Source organism: Scyliorhinus torazame, chromosome 11, assembly GCF_047496885.1.
Source record: "Scyliorhinus torazame isolate Kashiwa2021f chromosome 11, sScyTor2.1, whole genome shotgun sequence".
NCBI classification, from domain to species: Eukaryota; Metazoa; Chordata; class Chondrichthyes; order Carcharhiniformes; family Scyliorhinidae; genus Scyliorhinus; species Scyliorhinus torazame.
The window spans coordinates 144,343,926-144,365,474 of record NC_092717.1 but is presented as its reverse complement, the minus strand read 5'-3'; the positions used below and the strand labels follow the sequence as shown (position 1 = coordinate 144,365,474).

Sequence of the window (21,549 nt, the reverse complement as noted above, 5' to 3'; positions counted from 1 at the left end):
TTGACTTGAAACACTATTTCTCTCTCCACAGTTGAAGAATGCAGCCTAATGTTTGTTAATGAAAGTAGAATAGTTTCTTCAGGAATGAAGGTAAATTTCACTTCTACTAAAATTGCTTTAAATGTGAAAAACGTCTAATCACCAAACTTTTAGAAGGATGTAGATAATATATGGGCCAATGAAGAAATAATAGACAATTTCTACAGCTGTATCAGCAAAATGTCACAAAAATTTGCAACTGTTATTTATTATTTGGGTGACATAGTTTCCATGTTACACTGAATTCCCTCATCATATCCTCACCAAACTGCAATGCAGTAAATCAAGGAATAAAACGGAATCCTTTGTCAGAAATGATAACATTGGGGATATAATGGAAAGATAATTTTAAACAGGAATAGCTAAAGAAATAAATCTTTACATACCGAATATTAGCCTTCCAGCCAAATAGGAATATTACAAGATGGGAATATGAAAACTGCACAGACTGCAGTTTTCTAAAATATTTTATAGATGGTAGAGTCAGTAACCATTAATAGATTGATGATTGATGTCAGTAATTGTAGTCATTGTACAATTTTGCTGGGACAAGCAAAATAAAAGTGAAAGCACATTTCTCCTTCATTTAAAAGAAATTACTTCAGTTGAAACACTGAGAAACATCTGAGAAACATAAATGAACTGTAGAATGCAAGTGGAATAGTTCTAGTGAATGATAACTGACTGCCCGTGCAGTAATGGCTGGTTCTATTAATTTCCCTATCATTGACACCACACAGAATCCCTACAGTGTAGAAGGAGGCCATTTGGTCCATCAAGTCTGCATGGCTCTATCTTTTCAACAATACTAACTTCCATTTTATATTGTCTTTGTGTAGGTGCTATACAGAGGGATATCAATCTGACAGCCAAGGATATTGAGTCCAGACATGAGACCACCCTAAATTGCCAGAATGTTTGATACTGAAACTATACTTGCAATTAATCTCTTGGTAAATGGAGGTCTTCACTGCTGGGAATTCTGTAATGGCCATAATGGCAGCCTGCGACCTGTATGTGCTTATGCATCACTGATGGAAAATTGACACCTTCCTCGGTTTCTGCAGTTCTATGTATGTCTTCTCTCAATTTCTTTGATCCCATATTCAGTACTTACTTTACACAGCATTTCTTTCCTCGCTGCCACCCTCGTGTGTATGCTGCAAAGGTTTCAACGCACAGCTCCCTTATGCACCACATTTCTCTCTTCACAGTCATCCTTGGCACAAGGTTAACACCTCTTATCTTACTGGAGAAGATTTAACATCACAGAAAGTGATAACTAGAGATACAGAAGCCTCTACTGGAGACCCCAACGCATTTGACGAGTTGGTACTGGAGATTCATGACTATAACACTCAAAAGCTGATCAGAGATGAGGAATCTAGAGGACTAACAGGAATTCCATCCTGAGGGTTCCCCACAAACTGCATTACAGTATCCTCTCAAAATCATCGTCACAAAGGCTGACACAGCGTGCTACACTATCTATGACACGTGTTTGCCGAGGGCAACCAAGGCAGTCAGCTTCTCACTTCCTTATAATAACTGATATTTTATCATCGTTACTGGCACCTCTCAAGATCCTAAAGCTGGGAACTCCCAATAGCTTTTTCATTGCATTCCATTACTGCAACGCAAATAGCCAATCGCCAGCAACGAGACATTCACTCTGGAGCTGAGTAAGCTGAGTCGGCAAGACACACGATATGCACTGAACATGGGTTGACAAGGCCACATGTGGATGAAAAAAAACATTCACTGAAGAGCAAGGGTAGCGATCCAGACCTCTTTAAGAGAAGGATGCTTTCTGAGCACAAAAGGTGTTAGGGTTTATGGGGAAATCACTCCTGAAGCCTCTGACAAATATCAAAAGAACATAAGAACTAGGAGCAGGAGTAGGCAATTCAGCCCCTCGAGCCCGCTCTGCCATTCAAAACAATCATGGCTTGATCTCCTCTCGGCCTCATCTCCACATTCCTGCCTGCTCCCCATAACCCTTCATCCCGCCATGAATTAAAAACCTATCGATCTCCTCCCTAAATTTAGTTTAGTGTTCCGGTGTCCACTGCGCTCAGGAGTAGAGATTCCACAGATTCATGATCTTTTGAGTGAAGGAATTCCCCCTCATTACTGTTTTAAATCTGCCACCCCTCAGCCTAAAGCTATGGGGCTGGGTTCTCCGCCCCGCCGCGCCACATTTCTGTTTCACCCCGCCGGCGGGCTGCTCCGTTATGCCGGCTGGTCAATGGGGTTTCCCATTGTGGGGCAGTCCCGGGCTGCCGGCAAAATGGAGCATCCTGCCGGCGGAGAATCCAGCCCATGGCCTCTCATTCTAGAATGTCCAACAAAGGGAAACGTCTGCTCTATGTATACCTTGTCAATCCCCTTTACCATCTTACATACCTCAATTAAATCTCCTCTCATTCTTCCAAGATCCAGCCAATACAGGCCTAAACTGTTCAATCTCTCTTCATAAAACAAGTCCTTCCTCCCTGGAATCGATCTCGTGAACTTTCTCTGAACTGCCTCCAATGAATCATAGAATTTACAGGGCAGAAGGAGGCCATTCGGCCCATCGAGTCTGCACCGGCTCCCGGAAAGAGCACCCTACTCCCCCACCTGTCCCGGTAACCCAGTAACCCCACTCAACACTAAGGGCAATTTTGGACACTAAGGGCAATTTATCATGGCCAATCCACCTAACCTGCACATCTTTGGACGGTGGGAGGAAACCGGAGCACCTGGAGGAAACCCACGCACACACGGGGAGAATGTGCAGACTCCGCACTGACAGTGACCCAAGCCGGGTATCGAACCTGGGACCCTGGAGCTGTGAAGCAATTGTGCTAACCACAATGCTACCGTGCTGCCCAAATGCATTTATGTCCATCCTCAGTAAAGGGATCAAAACTGTGCACAATACTCCAGATCCAGTCTCTCCAATGCCCTATATAGTTGCAAAACACTTCCCTACTTTTATACTCTATTCCATTAGCAATGGATGCCAAAATTAAATTTGCCTTCCTTATTACCTGCTGCACCTTAGTACTAACTTTCTGTGATTCATGCACAAGGACACCGTGATCCCTCTGCACCAAAGTATTTTGATGTTTTTCTCCATTTAGATAATAAGTTGCCTTTTTATTCCTCCGACCAAAATGGATCACCTCACACTTATCCAACTTAAATTCCTTCTGCCAGGTTTTGCCCTCTCACCTAACCTATCCACATCCATTTGTAATTTTCTTATTTCCTCATTGCAACTTGCTTTCCCACTTATTTTAGTGTCATCTGCAAATTTGGCAATATTACATTTTATCCCTGCATCCAAGTCATTAATATAGATTGGTTGGGGCTGAAGGACCGAACCCAGGTGGCACCCCACTAGTTACATCTTACCAACCAGAAAAATGTTAATTTATCTCCACTCTCTGCTTTCTGTTGGTTAGCCAATTCTCTATCCCAGCTAATATACAAGTTGCCTTTTTATTCCTCCAACCAAAATAGATAACCTTGTGGATCTTACCTCATGCATTAACCTTTTGTGTGGCACCTTATAAAATTCCTTCTGGAAGTCCAGATGTATTACAGCTACAGGATTCTAAAGTTTGGAGGAGTCCACAACTCACATGTTTGACTTATTGATGGGCAAAATTCTTAATATTCTGTCAGTCTTTCTGGAAATTCCACAGTCACTTGTAAGGAGACTCCAGTGACTGAGGCTGGTAAGACAAGTCAGATAGCTGCCATACACCCAAGTGGACAGAAGAGTTACTGAGCTTGCCAAAAGCAATGGGACATGTTTCTGTGATGCCATAAATACTGCTTTCCTGCAGATGGAGGGTACAACAACATGGAGGCTCACAGAAGCCAGCTGACTGCATCAATGATCGATGCCATCTTTCAAGTTGGCAACAATTCCACAGCACTCTGTACCCCACCTCTCATGATTACTCATGCAGGGCCGGGCTGCCTACTGCCCAGCAATCAGCATTTGACGGTCTACTCTAAAATATGGTTTAGTAAATATATGTATCATAATAGTTTGAAGTAATAACAATTCTGATACTTTCAGAATCCAAATATTAGTAGAAATGATTAAAAGGCTTGGAGTTTATACTGGTAATTCAAATCTTTTTTTTAAAGAATCTGTCTTACAGGAAAGGTAATAAAAGTTACAGAGGTATGAAGAAGAAACAGATGGTTCAACTTAAATAGTGAAGTAGTTGTAATAAATGAAACAGTGTAGTTACCCAGTGCACTATTATTTGTAAAGTTGTTGCTGGGGGGGGGGTGGCGCCGATGGGGTCTGCTCGCGATCGGGGCCCACCAATCGGCGGGCTGGCCTCTCCCCCCCCCACCCCCACCCCCGGGCCTACATCCTTCCGCGTGCGGCCGCAGAACACCGGAGCCATGTTGGTGGGGGGCCGGCGCGCGTAAGAAGTTCCCTGCGCATGCGCAGGATTGGGCTTCCCCAGCTGCGCATGCGCGGGTTGGCGCGGCGCCCATTTGGCGCCGCGTAAGGACGCTGGAGTGGCGTGAACCGCTCCAGCGCCGTGCTGGCCCCCTGTGGAGGCCAGAATAGGTCATGCCCGGGCCCTGTTCGCACCGTCGTGGTCAAAAAATGGCCTGTCCACTCTTGTGTTTGGCATGGGCAGTGTACTATTGGGGCCAATTTGCTTTTTAACAAGCTTAATTGACCCTTGTTTATTTCATAGAATCATAGAATATGCGGTGCAGAAGGAGGCAATTCGGCCATCAAGTCTGCACTGGCCCTTGGAAAGAACACCCCACTTAAGTCCACACCTCCACCCTATCCCCATAACCCAGTACCCCACCTAACCTTTTTGGACACTAAGGGCAATTTAGCATGGCCAATCCACCGAACCTGCACATCTTTGGACTGTGGGAGGGAACGGGATCTCCCGGAGGAAACCCACGCCGACACGGGGAGAACATGCAGACTCCGCATAGGCAATGACCCAAGCTGTGAATCAAACCTGGGAACCTGGAGCTGTGAAGCAACAGTGCTAACCACTGTGCTACCGTGCTGCCTTTTATTTATTTAAATATGGCATGTTGGCTGATGAATTTGGAGCCTGCTCATGCTCTGTATTATGCGGGCAACCTCAGGAGGGGCGGGAAGGTGGTGGGGTTGGTACCTGCCCTATTTTGCATGCCCCCTCACTGAAAACATGCGGGGACACATAACATTGAACCTGAGATCTAATATGTTCTGAGGTTCAACAATATTTATAGTATTGAAGAAATTTTCATGTCTCAGAAGTCGGAGAAATGGAGTAACAGCAGTTGTGATGAAGAAAGACTATGAATGAGGAGAGTGCTTCACAGAAAAGTTGATTTCTAAAGCCCTTTGCAGGCAAGGAGGTTTCGGAGTGGTGGATGTTATTCCATGCTTCTCTGCCTCCAAAGTAGTCACCTTCCATGGATATCTGTGCCCAGAGCTTTATGGAGACGGCCCAACAAGCTACAACAAAAGGGAAAGGGAAAGGGGATGGGAGGTAGTCATGGGAGGAGTTAATGAGAGAAAGTGGAAACAGTGAGGGGTGTGAGGGAATGATAGGTGAAATAAACTGGCAGGGAGTTCATCAAGAGGGATAGCGTGATGGTGTGGGTAAGGGAAATAAGGCCTGGAAGGATAACGGAACATTGGAGAATAAAAAGAGAGCTGAAAATATATTTGAAAGTGATGAATTTAGAGGGCTACGGAGATAGGGCTGGGGAATGGGACTAGCTAGGTTTCTCTTTTGGGAGCTGGTGCAGACACGATGGGCAGAATGGCCTCCTTCTGTGCGGTCAATAACAAACGAACAAAGTTGTAGGCTTGCTCACACATTACAGGACCGTCCCCGATCCATGAAGATAGAAAAATTGAAGAATTTTCTTTCCTATCAGACTGTCCTGGAGGCATGTGTTTTCTTGTTTGCAGCCTGAGTTGCTATTCATTTCATTGTCAGAGGGATCATTCTGCAAGGGATACACTTGGTTACCAATATTGAGGGGATTCATTGTTCAATCCATAGAATTATAGAAAGGTTTCAGCACATCATGCCCATGCCAGTTCTCTACAGCAGCAATTTAGCTTGCCCCAATCCTCTGCCCTTTCCCTAAAGCCCTGCAAATCTTTTCATCAGGTGGTTGTCCAATTTTCTCTACCGCAGTCTCAAACAATTTAGTTCAGACCCGAACCAGACAGTGTATAAAAGGGTTTTCTTCATACAGTTTTTGGCTCTGCTGCCTTTTACCTTAAATCAACGTCTTCTGGTTCTCAACCCCTCTGCAATGGGAAAAGAATTTTCCACAATCTACTCAGTCTAGCTTCTTCATTACTTTGAACACAATAACTTATATTTATCGAGCGATTTTAATGTAATAACATATCCCAAGGTGCTTCATTGGAGATTTATGCCATCCAGTACTGGGTCCCAACTGTCTGTGTTCAAAACCTCCTGCCCGGTCTGCTGCTGATATCTATGCATGATCGTATTGAATGGTGGAGCAGGTCGAGGAGTCGTATGGCCTACTCCTGTTCCTATTTCCTTTGGTCTTATCTTCCCTTTATTCATCATAATTTTAATTGTCTCTTGACTGGCATGGCATAATCCACCCTACGTAACATTTAACCCATCTGAAACTATGGTGCCATTATTCTATCCCGTATTTATCCCCGGTCATTCCAGTCTTCACTATTGGCTCCATGTAAATTTCAAATTTCAAATTCTCATTGAATCCCTCTCTTTCTGCAATGTCCTCCAGCCCTACAACTCCTGAACTTGCCGGTCTCTGTTTCTGGTCTCTTGCACATCCCTACCCTTTTGTGTCACAATTTGCCTAAGGCGCTATATAGATGCAAGTTGTTGTGACTGAAAAACAGGAAATTGTTTGCTTGTTAGTACCCAATAAATACCTTGTTGCGTGTGTGTGTGGCTTTGTGCTTGTTGCAGATCGAGTTCTAGATGTGCTTTTAGGCTTTGCCTTCACCACCTCTTGTGTCTGAAGGAGATATTTCAAATTGGAGGTGATAAAATATATTTGCCATGCATACACAAAAATCAAAGTAATGTGCTACTAAAAGCAAAGACAACCTGATAATTAACATTTGGGAAAAGTAACAATGACAATGCTGCGAAAATAATCAGAATTATTTTGGCTGATGTAAGTTACATTGGGGGTGAAACTGAACAGATGTAAGACAGTGTTTTTCAAACATTTTTCCCCTGGACACACTTTTGCCAACCGGCCGACCTTCGGGATCCATGCCCACTGACCTTCGGGACCCACGCTGGCTGATCTTCGGGACACATGCCATGTTTGCTTACCTTTCATGCGAAAAGGCTGCTTGGTCCTCCCGATCTCATTCCAATAAGGTCCACAGGAGGAGAGGACAATGGGCATATCAGGTGCAGGCTTCAGCCAGTTCCTTTGTGCCATCTTCACTTTTGTGAGCATGGAAAATCCAGCCTCGCACATGTAGGCAATCATGAATGGCATAGCAACAAAATGCTTGTTTTACTCAGCACTCGATACTCCGGGGAGATGCTACTCCAGATGCTGACAGCCTCATAAGCTTTAGGTGTGTTTTTAATATACCATCCCCATTCAGGTACAGCAGCATAGCATTTTCATTTGGCGTCAGCTCTAAGTTAATAACTGACTCGAGGGTCTCAACCTCAAAAGGAATTTTTCACCCACCACTTATCTTTCAAAATCTGAAACTTCTATCATTTTCCAGTACTTCCCCTGCATACAACGTGCATGTGCTTTTAATCCTTATTTGTATTGGCACAATTGACAAAACAATACCTCATGAAATCATCTTTATATTGTTTTGTTCCTGAATTAAATTTCTTCTTTGTGGGCAATTAGCCAGAGGCCCTAGACCTCTGTACAGAGATAACACTAGCACTGTTCTGCCTGTCCTGGACTCTCCTGAGCTCTCTCCAACAGATTCAGTTGCGAGATCCTGGCCAGTAGGTACACTGCCTATTTGTGTCTCTGGCCATTTCTTACTTGTAAGAAAACAATTCAGCCTCACAGTCCTCTTGCCTTTCTTGCTGGCAGCTAGAAAATGGAAGAAGTGATTTGGCACCAAAGGTACATACATAGCTGGAAGTGTACATGCAGGGTGTGTGACACTGCTGCTGCTCTGGCTAGAAAACTGCTCAAAGTCTCTTTTCCTTCTTATTTAAAAAGTGGCAATGGCCACCATTGTCAATTAAAATGCTGGTAGTGGCTGTTGGGCTCTTCTCCTGCGATTGGGACCACCGCGGGAACGCTACGAACAATCACTCTGCGGCTCTCCCGACACCTACCCGTAACCTCATCTTGGAACAGTTCAACAAACAGCAAGTGGATCAGAGCGCCTGCCCAGCCGAATGTTGAAGAAGCTCTGCTAATGTGGTTCAGGGCAGCCATCTCTGGTTCAATCCTACAGGAAAGAGGAGTCACCATGGCGAAGAAGCTGGAGGTAACCTGCAGTGATGGATGGCTGGACCAGTTCAAGACAAGGCACAACATGCCACAAAGGCTGTAGAGATGCTCCGGGATTTCACACGGCAGCATAAACATGTTTGACTGCATTGACAACAAAGTGAATTGTATATGTCCGAAAACAGCCCACTAAGCAGAGCACAATTAGTTTTTCCTGTGCTAAACCTCGGCATTTTTAAGGCCAACTCATGGCAAACGTAACAAACAGAATAAAGTTTGTTTTAACTATCTCACTGTTTTCTATTTGGTATTTGAATTTGAAAACAGAAAGTAACAAATGTTAGGAAGACTCAGGGCGCGATTCTCCGATGCCGCGCAGGTTGGGAGAATCGCCTTGCGCGCCATTTTTCCACGCGACGCCGGTCCGACACCCTCCCGCGATTCACCCAAGCGGCGAGATCGGCCCCGTCCAGTTCTGTGCGGCGCAGGCCGGAGAATCGCCTGAGAAAGGCTAGAAGATTCATCATCAAATTTACAGATTAGCAGGAATGTTAACAGCAACCAATGGTTGGGATGTTCTCAAGAATTAGAGGAGCACAGAACTCCGATTGTGGGACTGGAGGGGATTACAGAGAAAGGGAACCATGAAGGAATTTGAAGACAAGGATGAGAATTTTAAAATCGAGGCATTGCTTGATCAGGAGCCCAGGGCTAAGGGTCAGCGAGCCCAGGGCTAAGGGTGAACAGGGCTTGAGTCAAGTAAAGCCACAGGCAGCAGAGGTTTGGATAACTTCAAATTTTGGAAGATGAATGTGAAGGGGCCAGGAAAGCATTGGGATAGTCAAGTCTAGAGATAACAAAGGCAAAAATGAATATTTAGTAGCAGGTGAGCTGGGGCAAAGGCAGAGTCAGTCAATGCTGCAGAAGTGAAAATAGGCAGTTTGGATATACGCTGGAACATTAATCTCAGACAAATGTGAGACCAAGGTTTTGAACAGTCTCATGCAGCTTTAGACAGGGAGAGGGATGGAGTCAATAGCTAAGGAATAGAGCTTGTAGCAGGCACTGAAGTCAATTGGCTTGGGCATTCCCCAACATTTGATTAGAGTTAATTTCTGTCCATCCAATACTGACTAATAAACGCAAATTATTGCAGAAGCTGGAATCTGAAACGAAAGAGAAAATGCTGGAAAATCTCAGCAGGTCTGGCAGCATCTGTAAGGAGAGAAAAGAGCTAACGTTTCGAGTCCAATGACTCTTTGTCAAAGCTAACAAAGTAGGACATATTTATACTGTGGAGTGAGAATGAAAGATGAGTCATAGCCACAGAAACCCAGGGAAACCGGATGCTAATGGGCACAGAAACCTAGGGGAAAGAGTGCTAATGGCAGTCCCCGGAGAGGACAAAAGATGTGAAAGGTCAAACAGCAAAGAAACTAACATCAGAGGGTGAACTGTGAGAGATGTAGATGTGGGGGGAGGGGAAGCGGGAAGCAAAGAGGAGAGAACGGGTAAGGCAAGGTTAATAAGAAGGGGGGGGGGGGGTTAATATATATTAAGAAAGACAAGAAAGAAAGAAATGGTGAAAGACAGTTAAAATGAAATGGGATGAAAACAAATTGGTCGAGGTGGGGTAGAGCTAATCATCTGAAGTTGTTGAATTCGATGTTGAGACCGGAAGTGCCTAACCGGAAGATGAGATGTTGTTCCTCCAGTTTGCGTTGAGCTTCACTGGAACAATGCATTAGGCCAAGGACAGATATGTGGGCTGACTGTCTGTCATGTTGCGGCAGGCAGCTCCCCAAAGAAGAATACTAAAATGAAACCAATTTTCCAACACGTTTTAAACCATCACAATTTGGTCATTTAAAGTTAAGATAAAAATGAAGCAATTAGAGATAAAAGCCATCGGACTTGCTTTGACTCTGTACCTTCGGCATCGTGACAAGCAAATGTCCTGTGGTTTGGGATCTCTTTGCAGAACTGCTGTCCGGTTTTACTTCTCCTGGAAGCACCAGCTGAAATACCTAAAACCAATAACAAAATACCAAACCAGCAGAATTATTACTGTTAATTTTCAGCCAGTATTTAATTTCAAATAAATTATAAATTAAGTTGCTTCATTTTACAATGTATCACTTGGCCATGAGCAAAGCAGATATGGCACAGGTTTAAAGAGGCCAATACTCATTTAAAAAAGGTCTGAATAATTTTGCTTTGAGCAAAAAACTGAGTTCATTTTTGTCAGAGACAAAGGACAAAACTACGAATTTGATGCAAGAATCTAATAATAATAATACTAATAATAATCTTTATTAGAGTCACAAATAGGCTTACATTACAATGCAATGAAGTTAATGTGAAAAGCCCCTGGTCGCCACACTCCGGCGCCTGTTCGGGTACACAGAGGGAGAATTCAGAATGTCCAAATTTCCTAACAGCACATCTTTCGGGAATTGTGGGAGAAAACTGGAGCACCCGGAGGAAACCCACGCAGACACGGGGAAAACGTGCAGACTCCGCACAGACAGTGACCCAAGCCGTGAATCTAACCTGGGACCCTGGTGCGGTGAAGCCATAGTGCTAACCAGTGTGCTACCCTGCCGCCCGATCTTGCACACCAAAGGGGAATGATAGCCACGGAAATGTAACTGGATGACAAAGGCCTGAAATAATGTTCTGGAGCCAAGCGTTCAAATCCCACCATAGCAGAAAATTTGATTAATTAAAATAAATCTGGAATTTAAAAAATGCTAGTCTCAATGTTGATGGCCATGAAACTACCAGATTGTGAGAAAAACCCACGTGGTACCACATTCACTTATGCCCTCACGTGGTCTGCCAACACATGTCATCCAGACCCACAGAAATGTGGTTAAGTTTTAACTGCCCTCTGAAGTGAATGTTCCTAATGGACTGCAGCGGTTCAAGAAGTCAGTACTCCACAACTTTCTCAAAGGTAATTAGGGGTGGGCAATAAATTTTGGTTTAGCCGACGACACCCCCATCCCACGAACCAAAAGCCACATCCCACGAACAAATGGAAAAGTGGTCCAGCATGTCACTCAGTTGTATCAATCACCACAGCAATGTCAAATAAAACCAAACAGAAAAAATAGCATTGACTGAATCACCAGGCAGGCTATTGCCGCATTCTATTTGAATAGTGGCACAGGCTCAAGGTGCTGAGGGGCCTCCTCCTGCGCCTGACATCTATGCTGCCCAATTGACCTGCAAACGTCTCACAAATATCAGGGGGCTTGTGCCAAAATCGGGAGGGCTCTCCCACAGACGAGTCAAGCAACAGCCTGATATAGTCTTCCATACAAAATTATACCTGATCGCCAATGTACCAGACTCTTCCTTCCCTATCCTTGGTACATCATGTGCCCCCGGCAGTACAGACCTGTCAGAGGTAGTGGCATAGTGGTTATTCAAGCAGGAGGGAGTGTCCTGGAAGTCCTCAATATCGACTCTAGACCCCATGGAATCTCAAGGCATCAGGTCAGACATGGGAACAAAAACCTCCTGCTGATTACCACCAAAAGCCTCCCTCCTCTGATGAATCAGTATTCCTCGATGTTGAACACCACTTGAAAGAACCAAGATGGTAGCAGGAGGAGAGAATGTGCTCTGGGTTTAGACTTCGATGTCCATCACCAAGGGTGACTCTCTTGCACCATCACAGACAGGGTTAGTTGAATGTATAGTCCTTATGGAGAAGAGGTTGGATCGCCGTGCTGTGGACACTCTTCATTGTGCTGTGTGGTATTACTGCTGCGTTAAATAGGATTAATTCAGAACAGAAACAGATGGAGCAGCTCAAAACTGGGCATCCAGGAGGCTCTGTGGGCCATCAGCAGCATCAGAATGGTATTCAGCCACAATCTCATGGTCTAGCATATTGCTCACAGTAACATTACCATTAAACAAGGGACCAATCCTGGCTCCATGAGGAGAGTTGGAGTGCAAGTCAAGTCCAGTACCAGGCATAGCTAAAATGAGGCACCATCCTGGTAAATTCACAAAACAGGACTGCATGCATATTAAACAGTGGAGGCAGGATGTGATAAAGCTAACTGATCAGAGCTGGTCAAATAAAAGCTTTGTAGACCTGCCACATCCGATCGTGAATGGTAATGGACAATTAAGCAACTAACAAGCAGAAGAAGTGGTTCCACAACCATTACCATCCTCGATGTTGGGAGAGCCCAGCATGCCCACACCAAAGACAAGGCTGAAGCGCGCAATCATCTTCAGCTACAAATCACGAGCAGGTGAGCCATCTCGGCCTTGTCCTCAGGACCCTAGCATCACAGATGCCAGTCTTCAACTACAAAAACAGAAAATACTGGACAAGCGCAGCAAGTCTGACAGCATCTGTGGAGAAAGAACGTAAGAACATAAGAACTAGGAGCAGGAGGTTGGCTATCTGGCCCCTCGAGCCTGCTCCGCCATTCAATGAGATCATGGCTGAACTTTTGTGGACTCAGCTCCACTTTCCGGCCTGAACACCATAACCCTTAATCCCTTTATTCTTCAAAAAACTATCTATCTTTATCTTAAAAACATTTAATGAAGGAGCCTCTACTGCTTCACTGGGCAAGGAATTCCATAGATTCACAACCCTTTGGGTGAAGAAGTTCCTCCTAAACTCAGTCCTAAATCTACTTCCCCTTATTTTGAGGCTATGCCCCCTAGTTCTGCTTTCACCCGCCAGTGGAAACAACCTGCCCGCATCTATCCTATCTATTCCCTTCATAATTTTATATGTTTCTATAAGATCCCCCCCTCATCCTTCTAAATTCTAACGAGTACAGTCCCAGTCTACTCAACCTCTCCTCATAATCCAACCCCTTCAGCTCTGGGGTTAACCTAGTGAATCTCTTCTGCACACCCTCCAGTGCCAGTACGTCCTTTCTCAAGTAAGGAGACCAAAACTGAACACAATACTCCAGGTGTGGCCTCACTAACACCTTATAGATTTGCAGCATAACCTCCCTAGTCTTAAACTCCATCCCTCTAGCAATGAAGGACAAAATTCCATTTGCCTTCTTAATCACCTGTTGCACCTGTAAACCAACGTTTTGCGACTCATGCACTAGCACACCCAGGTCTCTCTGCACAGCAGCATGTTTTAATATTTTATCATTTAAATAATAATCCCTTTTGCTGTTATTCCGACCAAAATGGATAACCTCACATTTGTCAACATTGTATTCCATCTGCCAGACCCTAGCCCATTCACTTAGCCTATCCAAATCCCTCTGCAGACTTCCAGTATCCTCTGCACTTTTTGCTTTACCGCTCATCTTAGTGATGTCTGCAAACTTGGACACATTGCCCTTGGTCCCCAACTCCAAATCATCTATGTAAATTGTGAACAATTGTGGGTCCAACACTGATCCCTGAGGGACACCACTAGCTACTGATTGCCGACCAGAGAAACACCCATTAATCCCCACTCTGTGCTTTCTATAATTAACCAATCCTCTATCCATGCTTCTACTTTTCCCTTAATGCCATGCATCTTTATCTTATGCAGCAACCGTTTGTGTGGCACCTTGTCAAAGGCTTTCCGTAATCCAGATATACCACATCCATTGGCTCCCCGTTATCTTCTTCACTGGTAATGTCCTCAAAAAATTGCACTAAATTAGTTAGGCACGACCTGCCCTTTATGAACCCATGCTGCGCCTGCCCAATGGGACAATTTCCATCCAGATGCCTTGCTATGTCTTCCTTGATGATAGATTCCAGCATCTTCCCTCCTACCGAAGTTACACTCACTGGCCTATAATTACCCGCTTTCTGCCTACCTCCTTTATTAAACAGTGGTGTCCCGTTTGCTAATTTCCACTCCGCCAGGACCACCTAGTGAATTTTGGTAAATTATCACTAGTGCATTTGCAATTTCCCTAGCCATCTCTTTTAGCACTCTGGGATGCATTCCATCAGGGCCAGAAGATATGTCTACCTTTAGCCCCATTAGCTTGCCCATCACTACCTCCTTAGTGATAACAATCCTCTCAAGGTCCTCACCTGTCATAGCCTCATTTCTATCAGTCACTGGCATGTTATTTGTGTCTTCCACTGTGAAGACCGACCCAAAAAACCTGTTCAGTTCCTCAGCCATTTCCTCATCTCCCATTATTAAATCTCCCTTCTCATCCTCTAAAGGACCAATATTTATCTTAGCCATTCTTTTTTGTTTTATATATTTGTAGAAAACCTTTACTATCTGTTTTTATATTCTGAGCAAGTTTACTCTCATAATCTATCTTACTCTTCTTTATAGCTTTTTTAGTAGCTTTCTGTTGCCCCCTAAAGATTTCCCAGTCCTCTAGTCTCCCACTAATCTTTCCCACTTCGTATGCTTTTTCCTTCAAATTGATACTTTCCCTTTGTCAAAGAGTTACCCAGACTCGAAACATTAGCTCCCTTCTCTTTCTCCACAGATGCTGTCAGACCTGCTGAGATTGTTCAGTATTTTCTGTTTTTGTTTCAGATTCCAGCATCTGCAGTAATTTGCTCCCACCACTTTTCAACTAATTTGATTTATTGAATGGGAGTTCACAAAATGCCTGAGCACGGTGGATAAAGCAAAGGTTCTGGGCCCCAACAACATTTTGGTTTGTATTGCTAAAGAAGTGCGCCAGAATTAGCCTTTGCCAGTAGCTAACCTGTTCCAGTACAGCGACAGCACTGAAATCTACCTGACAATATAGAAAATTGCCCAGGTATGTATGGCCCATAAAATCAGAAAGATCCATCCAATTATCACCCCATCAGTCTACTCTCAATCATCAGCAAAATGCTAAGAGCCAGCAACAGTGCTATCAAATGGTACTTACTCACCAGTAACCTGCTCACCAATATTCAGTTCAGGTTCTGCCAGGATCCCTCAACTCCAGGCCTCTTTTTAGCCTTGGCCCAAACATGAACAAAAGAGCTAAAATCCAAAGGGGAGAGTGGCTGACCTTGCCATCAAGGCCACATTTGATCCAGGGCGGCATCAGGAGCCCAAGGAAAATTGAAGAGCAAGTCAGAGGCTGAGAATTCTGCAGCAGGTACCTCACGTCCTGACATGCCAAAGCCTGATCTTCATCTATAAGGCACAAGTAAGGAATGTGATGGCTGAGTACAACTCCATGCTATCCTGAATGAAGTATACCACCATTTATTCCATGTTGTTAGATTAAAATCTTGAAATTCCACCGAATTGGTATTATGGGTATACCTACACCACATGAACTGCTACGGATCAAGGAGGTGGCTCATCACCACCTTCTCAAAGGCAGTTAGGGATGGGCTATAAATGCTGAACTTGTCAACGACACTCATATCCCCAAAACACACAAAAAGAACCTTAACATTGCTCATTGGCTAATATTGAAAAACACAAAGGTCAATGTGAACAGTGCCATCTTGAGGACCTGGGTGTAGCTCTGCAAGACATTTAATAACCTCACGTAACTGTCACTAGTCATTTTCAAAGGCTATATCCTGTCAAATGAATAGGCAGCCACAGAAACTGCTCAACTGACCACACTCTGATCACTCAACTACCATCAACCTCTATCAATCATGGCTTGTATCTTACGTTGATAGCTTCACCTCACACATTTAGCATTGTCTCAAATCTTACACCCACATCTCACATCTTGAACACTAGCAGTTATTTAACTATGTCAGCTATATCACCCCAAAGAGTTTCATCACATTAATCAACTGTAAATTTGATGATCTATGTTCTATGAACAAGGGAAGCACGGTAGCACAGTGGTTAGCACCGTTGCTTCACAGCTCCAGGGTCCCAGGTTCGATTCCCGGCTTGGGTCACTGTCTGTGCGGAGTCTGCATGTTCTCCCCATGTCTGCGTGGGTTTCCTCCGGGTGCTCCGGTTTCCTCCCACAATCCAAAGATGTGCAGGTTAGGTGGATTGCCCAGGCTAAATTGCCCTTAGTGTCCAAAAATGTTGAGTGGGCTTACTGGGTTACGGGGATAGGTTGGAAGTGTGGGCTTAATTGGAGTGCTCTTTCCAAGGGCTTGATGGGGCGAATGGCCTCCTTCTGCACTGTAAATACAATGAACAGACTTTCCTCTCTCTTGCAGGTCTAGGAGGTGCATAAGCAGATCCAGAAGCACGGAACTGGCAGGGAACAGGAATGAACGTATGTCCTTAACCCCTATACTCAAGTCCAATCCTCCTACTCACATTCCACTTCACCCTCATCTCACTTCTTTACCTGCTCCTCCCGATACACATGAGTAAACTTTACCCACACAAGTAAATTCTTTAAAGACATCTGGCACCTTCTTATCAATCTCCTCTTGAACAGTCTGTACAATCTTTTGCACCTCATTCGCTTCACCTGGGCTTTCCTTTACCACTTTAACAAATCCCACTGTCTTATCCTGTTTTACCACATCAGCCTTCCCAGTGCTTTTCTTCAACTACCAACACTGTGACTTTACATGGCCTAGTTTATTACAGTGAAAACATTTGAAACTTTTCATTTCTTTTCCACCCTCCTGGATTTCTTTTTTAATCTGAGGTACACTCTCCTTATTATCTCCCATCAGATCACCTTTACCTTTACCACTTGAGTATTTCTCATGTCCCCAGTTTCTATCCCTCACTGAAACTGATGTCAGAAACTAAGCTTTGATTTATGAACTAATTCACAATCATCTGCCATTTCGGCTGCTAATCTCGCAGTTTTAACATAGAACATAGAAAAATACAGCACAGAACAGGCCCTTCGGCCCACGATGTTGTGCCGAACCTTTGTCCTAGATTAATCATAGATTATCATAAAATTTACAGTGCAGAAGGAGGCCATTCGGCTCATCGAGTCTGCACCGGCTCTTGGAAAGAGCACCCTACCCAAGGTCAACACCTCCACCCTATCCCCTTAACCCAGTAACCCCACCCAACACTGAGGGCAATTTTGGACACTAAGGGCAATTTATCATGGCCAATCCACCTAACCTGCACATCTTTGGACTCTGCTCTTCCACATGAGTTCTCACAACATCAGGAATTGAATTTTTAAACTCCTCCAAAAGTATAATTTCTCTGAGAGCTTCCTACGTTTGATAGGTGGATAAGGGCTTCAAAGCCCTTATCCACCTATCAAAATTACTCTGTTTGATCCTTTCAAACTCCATGTATGTTTGACCAAATTCTTTCCTTAAATTTCTAAACCTTTGTCTGTAGGCTTCAGACACTAGTTCATATGCACCGAAGATGGATTTTTTCACCTCCTCATACATCCCAGATACCTCCTCCGGTAGTGATGCAAACACTTCACTAGCCCTACCTACCAGCTTTGTTTGAATCAGTAATACCCACATGTCCTGTGGCCATTTCATTTGTTAAGCTACCTTCTCAAATGAAATGAAAAAAGGCTTCTACCTCCTTCTCGTCAAACCTTGGCAATGCTTGGACATATTTAAATAGATGAAGGGGAGGTCGTGTCTCACTAACTTGATAGAGTTTTTAGAAGAGGTCACAAAGATGATTGATGCAGGTAGGGCAGTGGATGTTGTCTATATGGACTTCAGTAAGGCCTTTGACAAGGTCCCTCATGGTAGACTAAAACAAAAGGTGAAGTGACACAGGATCAGGGGTGAGCTGGCAAGGTGGATACAGAACTGGCTAGGTCATAGAAGGCAGAGAGTAGCAATGGAAGGATGCTTTTCTAATTGGAGGGATGTGACTAGTGGTGTTCCGCAGGGATAAGTGCTGGGACCTTTGCTGTTTGTAGTATATACAAATGATTTGGAGGAAAATGTAACTGGTCTGATTAGTAAGTTTGCAGACGACACAAAGGTTGGTGGAATTGCGGATAGCGATGAGGACTGTCAGAGGATACAGCAGGATTTAGATTGTTTGGAGACTTGGGCGGAGAGATGGCAGATGGAGTTTAATCTGGACAAATGTGAGATAACGCATTTTGGAAGGTCTAATGCAGGTAGGGAATATACAGTGAATGGTAGAACCTTCAAGAGTATTGAATGTCAGAGAGATCTAGGTGTACAGGTCTACAGGTCACTGAAAGGGGCAACACAGGTGGAGAAGGTAGTCAAGAAAGCATACGGCATGCTTGGCTTCATTGGTCGGGGCATTGAGTATAAGAATTGGCAAGTCATGTTGCAGCTGTATAGAACCTTAGTTAGGCGCACTTGGAGTATAATGTTCAATTCTGGTCGCTACACTACCAGAAGGATGTGGAGGCTTTAGAGAGGGTGCAGAAGAGATTTACCAGAATGTTGCCTGGTATGGAGGGCATTAGCTATGAGGAGCGGTTGAATAAACACGGTTTGGTCTCACTGGAATGACGGAGGTTGAGGGGCGACCTGATAGAGGTCTACAAAATTATGAGGGGCATAGACAGAGTGGATAGTCAGAGGCTTTTCCCCAGGGTAGAGGGGTCAATTACTAGGGGGCATACGTTTAAGGTGCGAGGGGCAAGGTTTAGAGTAGATGTATGAAGCAAGTTTTTTTACACAGAGGGCAGTGGGTGCCTGGAAGTCGCTACCGGAGAAGGTGGTGGAAGCAGGGACGATAGGGACATTTAAGGGGCAACTTGACAAATACATGAATAGGATGGGAATAGAGGGATACGGACCCAGGAAGTGTAGAAGATTGTAGTTTAGTTGGGCAGCACGGTCGGCACGGGCTTGGAGGGCCGAAGGGCCGGTTCCTGTGCTGTACTTTTCTTTGTTCTTTGGTTGTTTGATCCCCACCAAGCCTTCGACTTTGATGCTCTTTCTCATTATCCTCATCACTATCATCCAACTGTACGTTTCCCTTTACGTCTGCCAATTTTAACTGACTGTCATGTTTCATGACCATTTTCTGAAGTTCAAACTCCCTCTCTTTATCTTTTTCCCTGATCTGTATCTCCCTTTCTTTTTCTTTTTGTTCTGCTAGGGCTATTCTTTCTTTTCTCATTTCTTCTCTCTCCTTTTCTTTGTCCTCTCTATCTCTCTCTCTTTCTTTTTCTTTTTCCTCTCTTTCGTATTCAAGCTGCTTTAATTCTTTCTTGTGTTCCATTTGTTTCAATTGTAACTGGATTTTTGCCATTTACAACGTGTCAAACTGTATCTCAGGCAACTTTAAATGCTTAACCACCGCCATAATTACCTCAACTTTTCGCATTTTGTCAGGTAATGTTAACTGCAATGTTTTTGCCAAATCTAACAGTCTGCACGTCTCTGTCCGTAAGGTACTGCGTGTGACCGTCTCCACCACCAAAAACATCAGAGCTTCTGAAAGAGCCATTGTCCACAACACACTCCCTACTTAAAGTGGAATACCACACCTGAAAAGCAACCACAATATGCTCACCCATCACTGTCTTTAAGTTCACTGACCCAAGCCAATAGATAGACGTTTATCCCTCTCGAAACCCCAATTGTTATGGGCCAGGGTTTAGAGAACCTCAAAGTGTATCATGGAGTTCACCTGACCCACAACTTTTAATAGATTGTGGTATGGGGAGCACACGGCCCACTCTACAGGTGTGGTACAGCAGAAATGGAAAAGTATTTTTTAAAGCAAAACAATGTTTATTCTATGAACTCAAGTTAACCTTTTTAAAACAAACAGTGAATATCTTAGCAACCATTAATTCAAAGATAACCCCCAAAGAACACAACACTAAGTAATCCTTTAAGCTGTCCGTTTAACATCCAAAAGACTTAACAACCTTTAAACAGAAGCATATCAGGGTTTACATTCAATACTGAAAACATTTATAGTTCTGAATTCATCAAATGATTAAGAGATAGTCCTTCATGGCAGAGAGCTCAACAATACAGCTGCTTTGGCTGATTTCAACACACTGAAAAACAAAACCAAAAAGACAGAGACACACTCAAACTTTTCCTAAAGTTAAACTAAACAGCAGAACCAGAGCTCAGCTCCACCCACACACTGACATCACTGCAGTAACATGAGCAGCTAACCATTTCTTAAAGCAACATTCTCATGACAGATACTAACACTATGCATACAAATGCTCTCTGAAATGGCCTGGAAAGTTACTGAGTTGTATCAAACTGCAAAAAAGTCTAAAAGGAATGATACCGGATGGACCACCAAACATCAACCTAGGCATCAGAAACGACAATGGCAAACTCAGCCGTGTCGACCATGCAAAGTCCTCCTTACTAACATCTGGGGGCTAGTGCCAAATTTGTGAGAGCTGTCTCAGAGACCAGTCAAGGAACAGCCTGACACAATTATACACACAGATATCACCATCGCCATCTCTGGGTATATCCTGCCCTACTGGCAGGACAAACCCAGCAGAGATGACGTATTGGCAGCACAGTGGGATACAGTTGAGAGGGAGTTGCCCTGGAGGTCCTCAACATCGTCTCCTGACCTAATGAGGTCTTATGGTATCAGGTCAAACCTGGGCAAGGACACCAGCTGATGGCCATGTAATGCACCCCTCAACACCCAGCTGAAGAAGCAGTAATCCTGCATGTTGAACACCACTAAGAGGAAGCCATCAGGGAAAGGGCACAGAATGCAATCTGGGTGGGGGATTTCGAAGTGCATCACCAAGAATGATATGGTATCGCCACTACTGACCGAGCCCTAAAGGACACAACTGCTAGTCTGGTTCTGGGGCAAGTGGTGAGGGAACTAACAAGAGGGAAAAATATATTTGACCTCATCCTCACCAACCTGCCTGCCACAGATGTATCTGTCCCTGACAGTTATCGATGGGATTGACCACCGCATAGTCCTTCTAAAATGAAGTACTGTCTTCACATTGAGGATAGCCTCCATTATGATGTGTGAAGCAGCAAGCGTTAGACAAAGCAAAGCAAATTCCACAAACAACAGATCAGATCTAAGCTCTGCAGTCCTGCCACATTCACTCATGAATGGTGATGGGCAATTAAACAACTGACTAGATGAGAAGGCTCCACAACTATCTTCATCCTTAATGATGGAGGAGCCCAGCACATCAATGCAAAAGATAAGACTGAAGCATTTGCAACCATCTTCAGCCAGAAGTGCCGAGTGAA

General features: G+C 44.2%; 1 protein-coding gene across 2 annotated transcripts in view; it reads right to left on the bottom strand.

Moving 5' to 3' along the window:
• The window catches only part of dnaaf11 (dynein axonemal assembly factor 11), a 139,067-nt gene that overhangs the window by 17,474 nt on the left and 100,044 nt on the right, over positions 1 to 21,549 (bottom strand). The window contains exons 10-11 of one of the 2 annotated variants that reach the window (XM_072467849.1): positions 10,425 to 10,520; positions 6,971 to 7,056 (exon numbers count right to left, since the gene is read on the bottom strand). In XM_072467849.1, coding sequence (XP_072323950.1) covers positions 6,971 to 7,056; positions 10,425 to 10,520 — 182 coding nt within the window. The remainder of the gene's footprint in view (positions 1 to 6,970; positions 7,057 to 10,424; positions 10,521 to 21,549) is intronic. The other variant, XM_072467850.1, reaches the window with a different exon arrangement.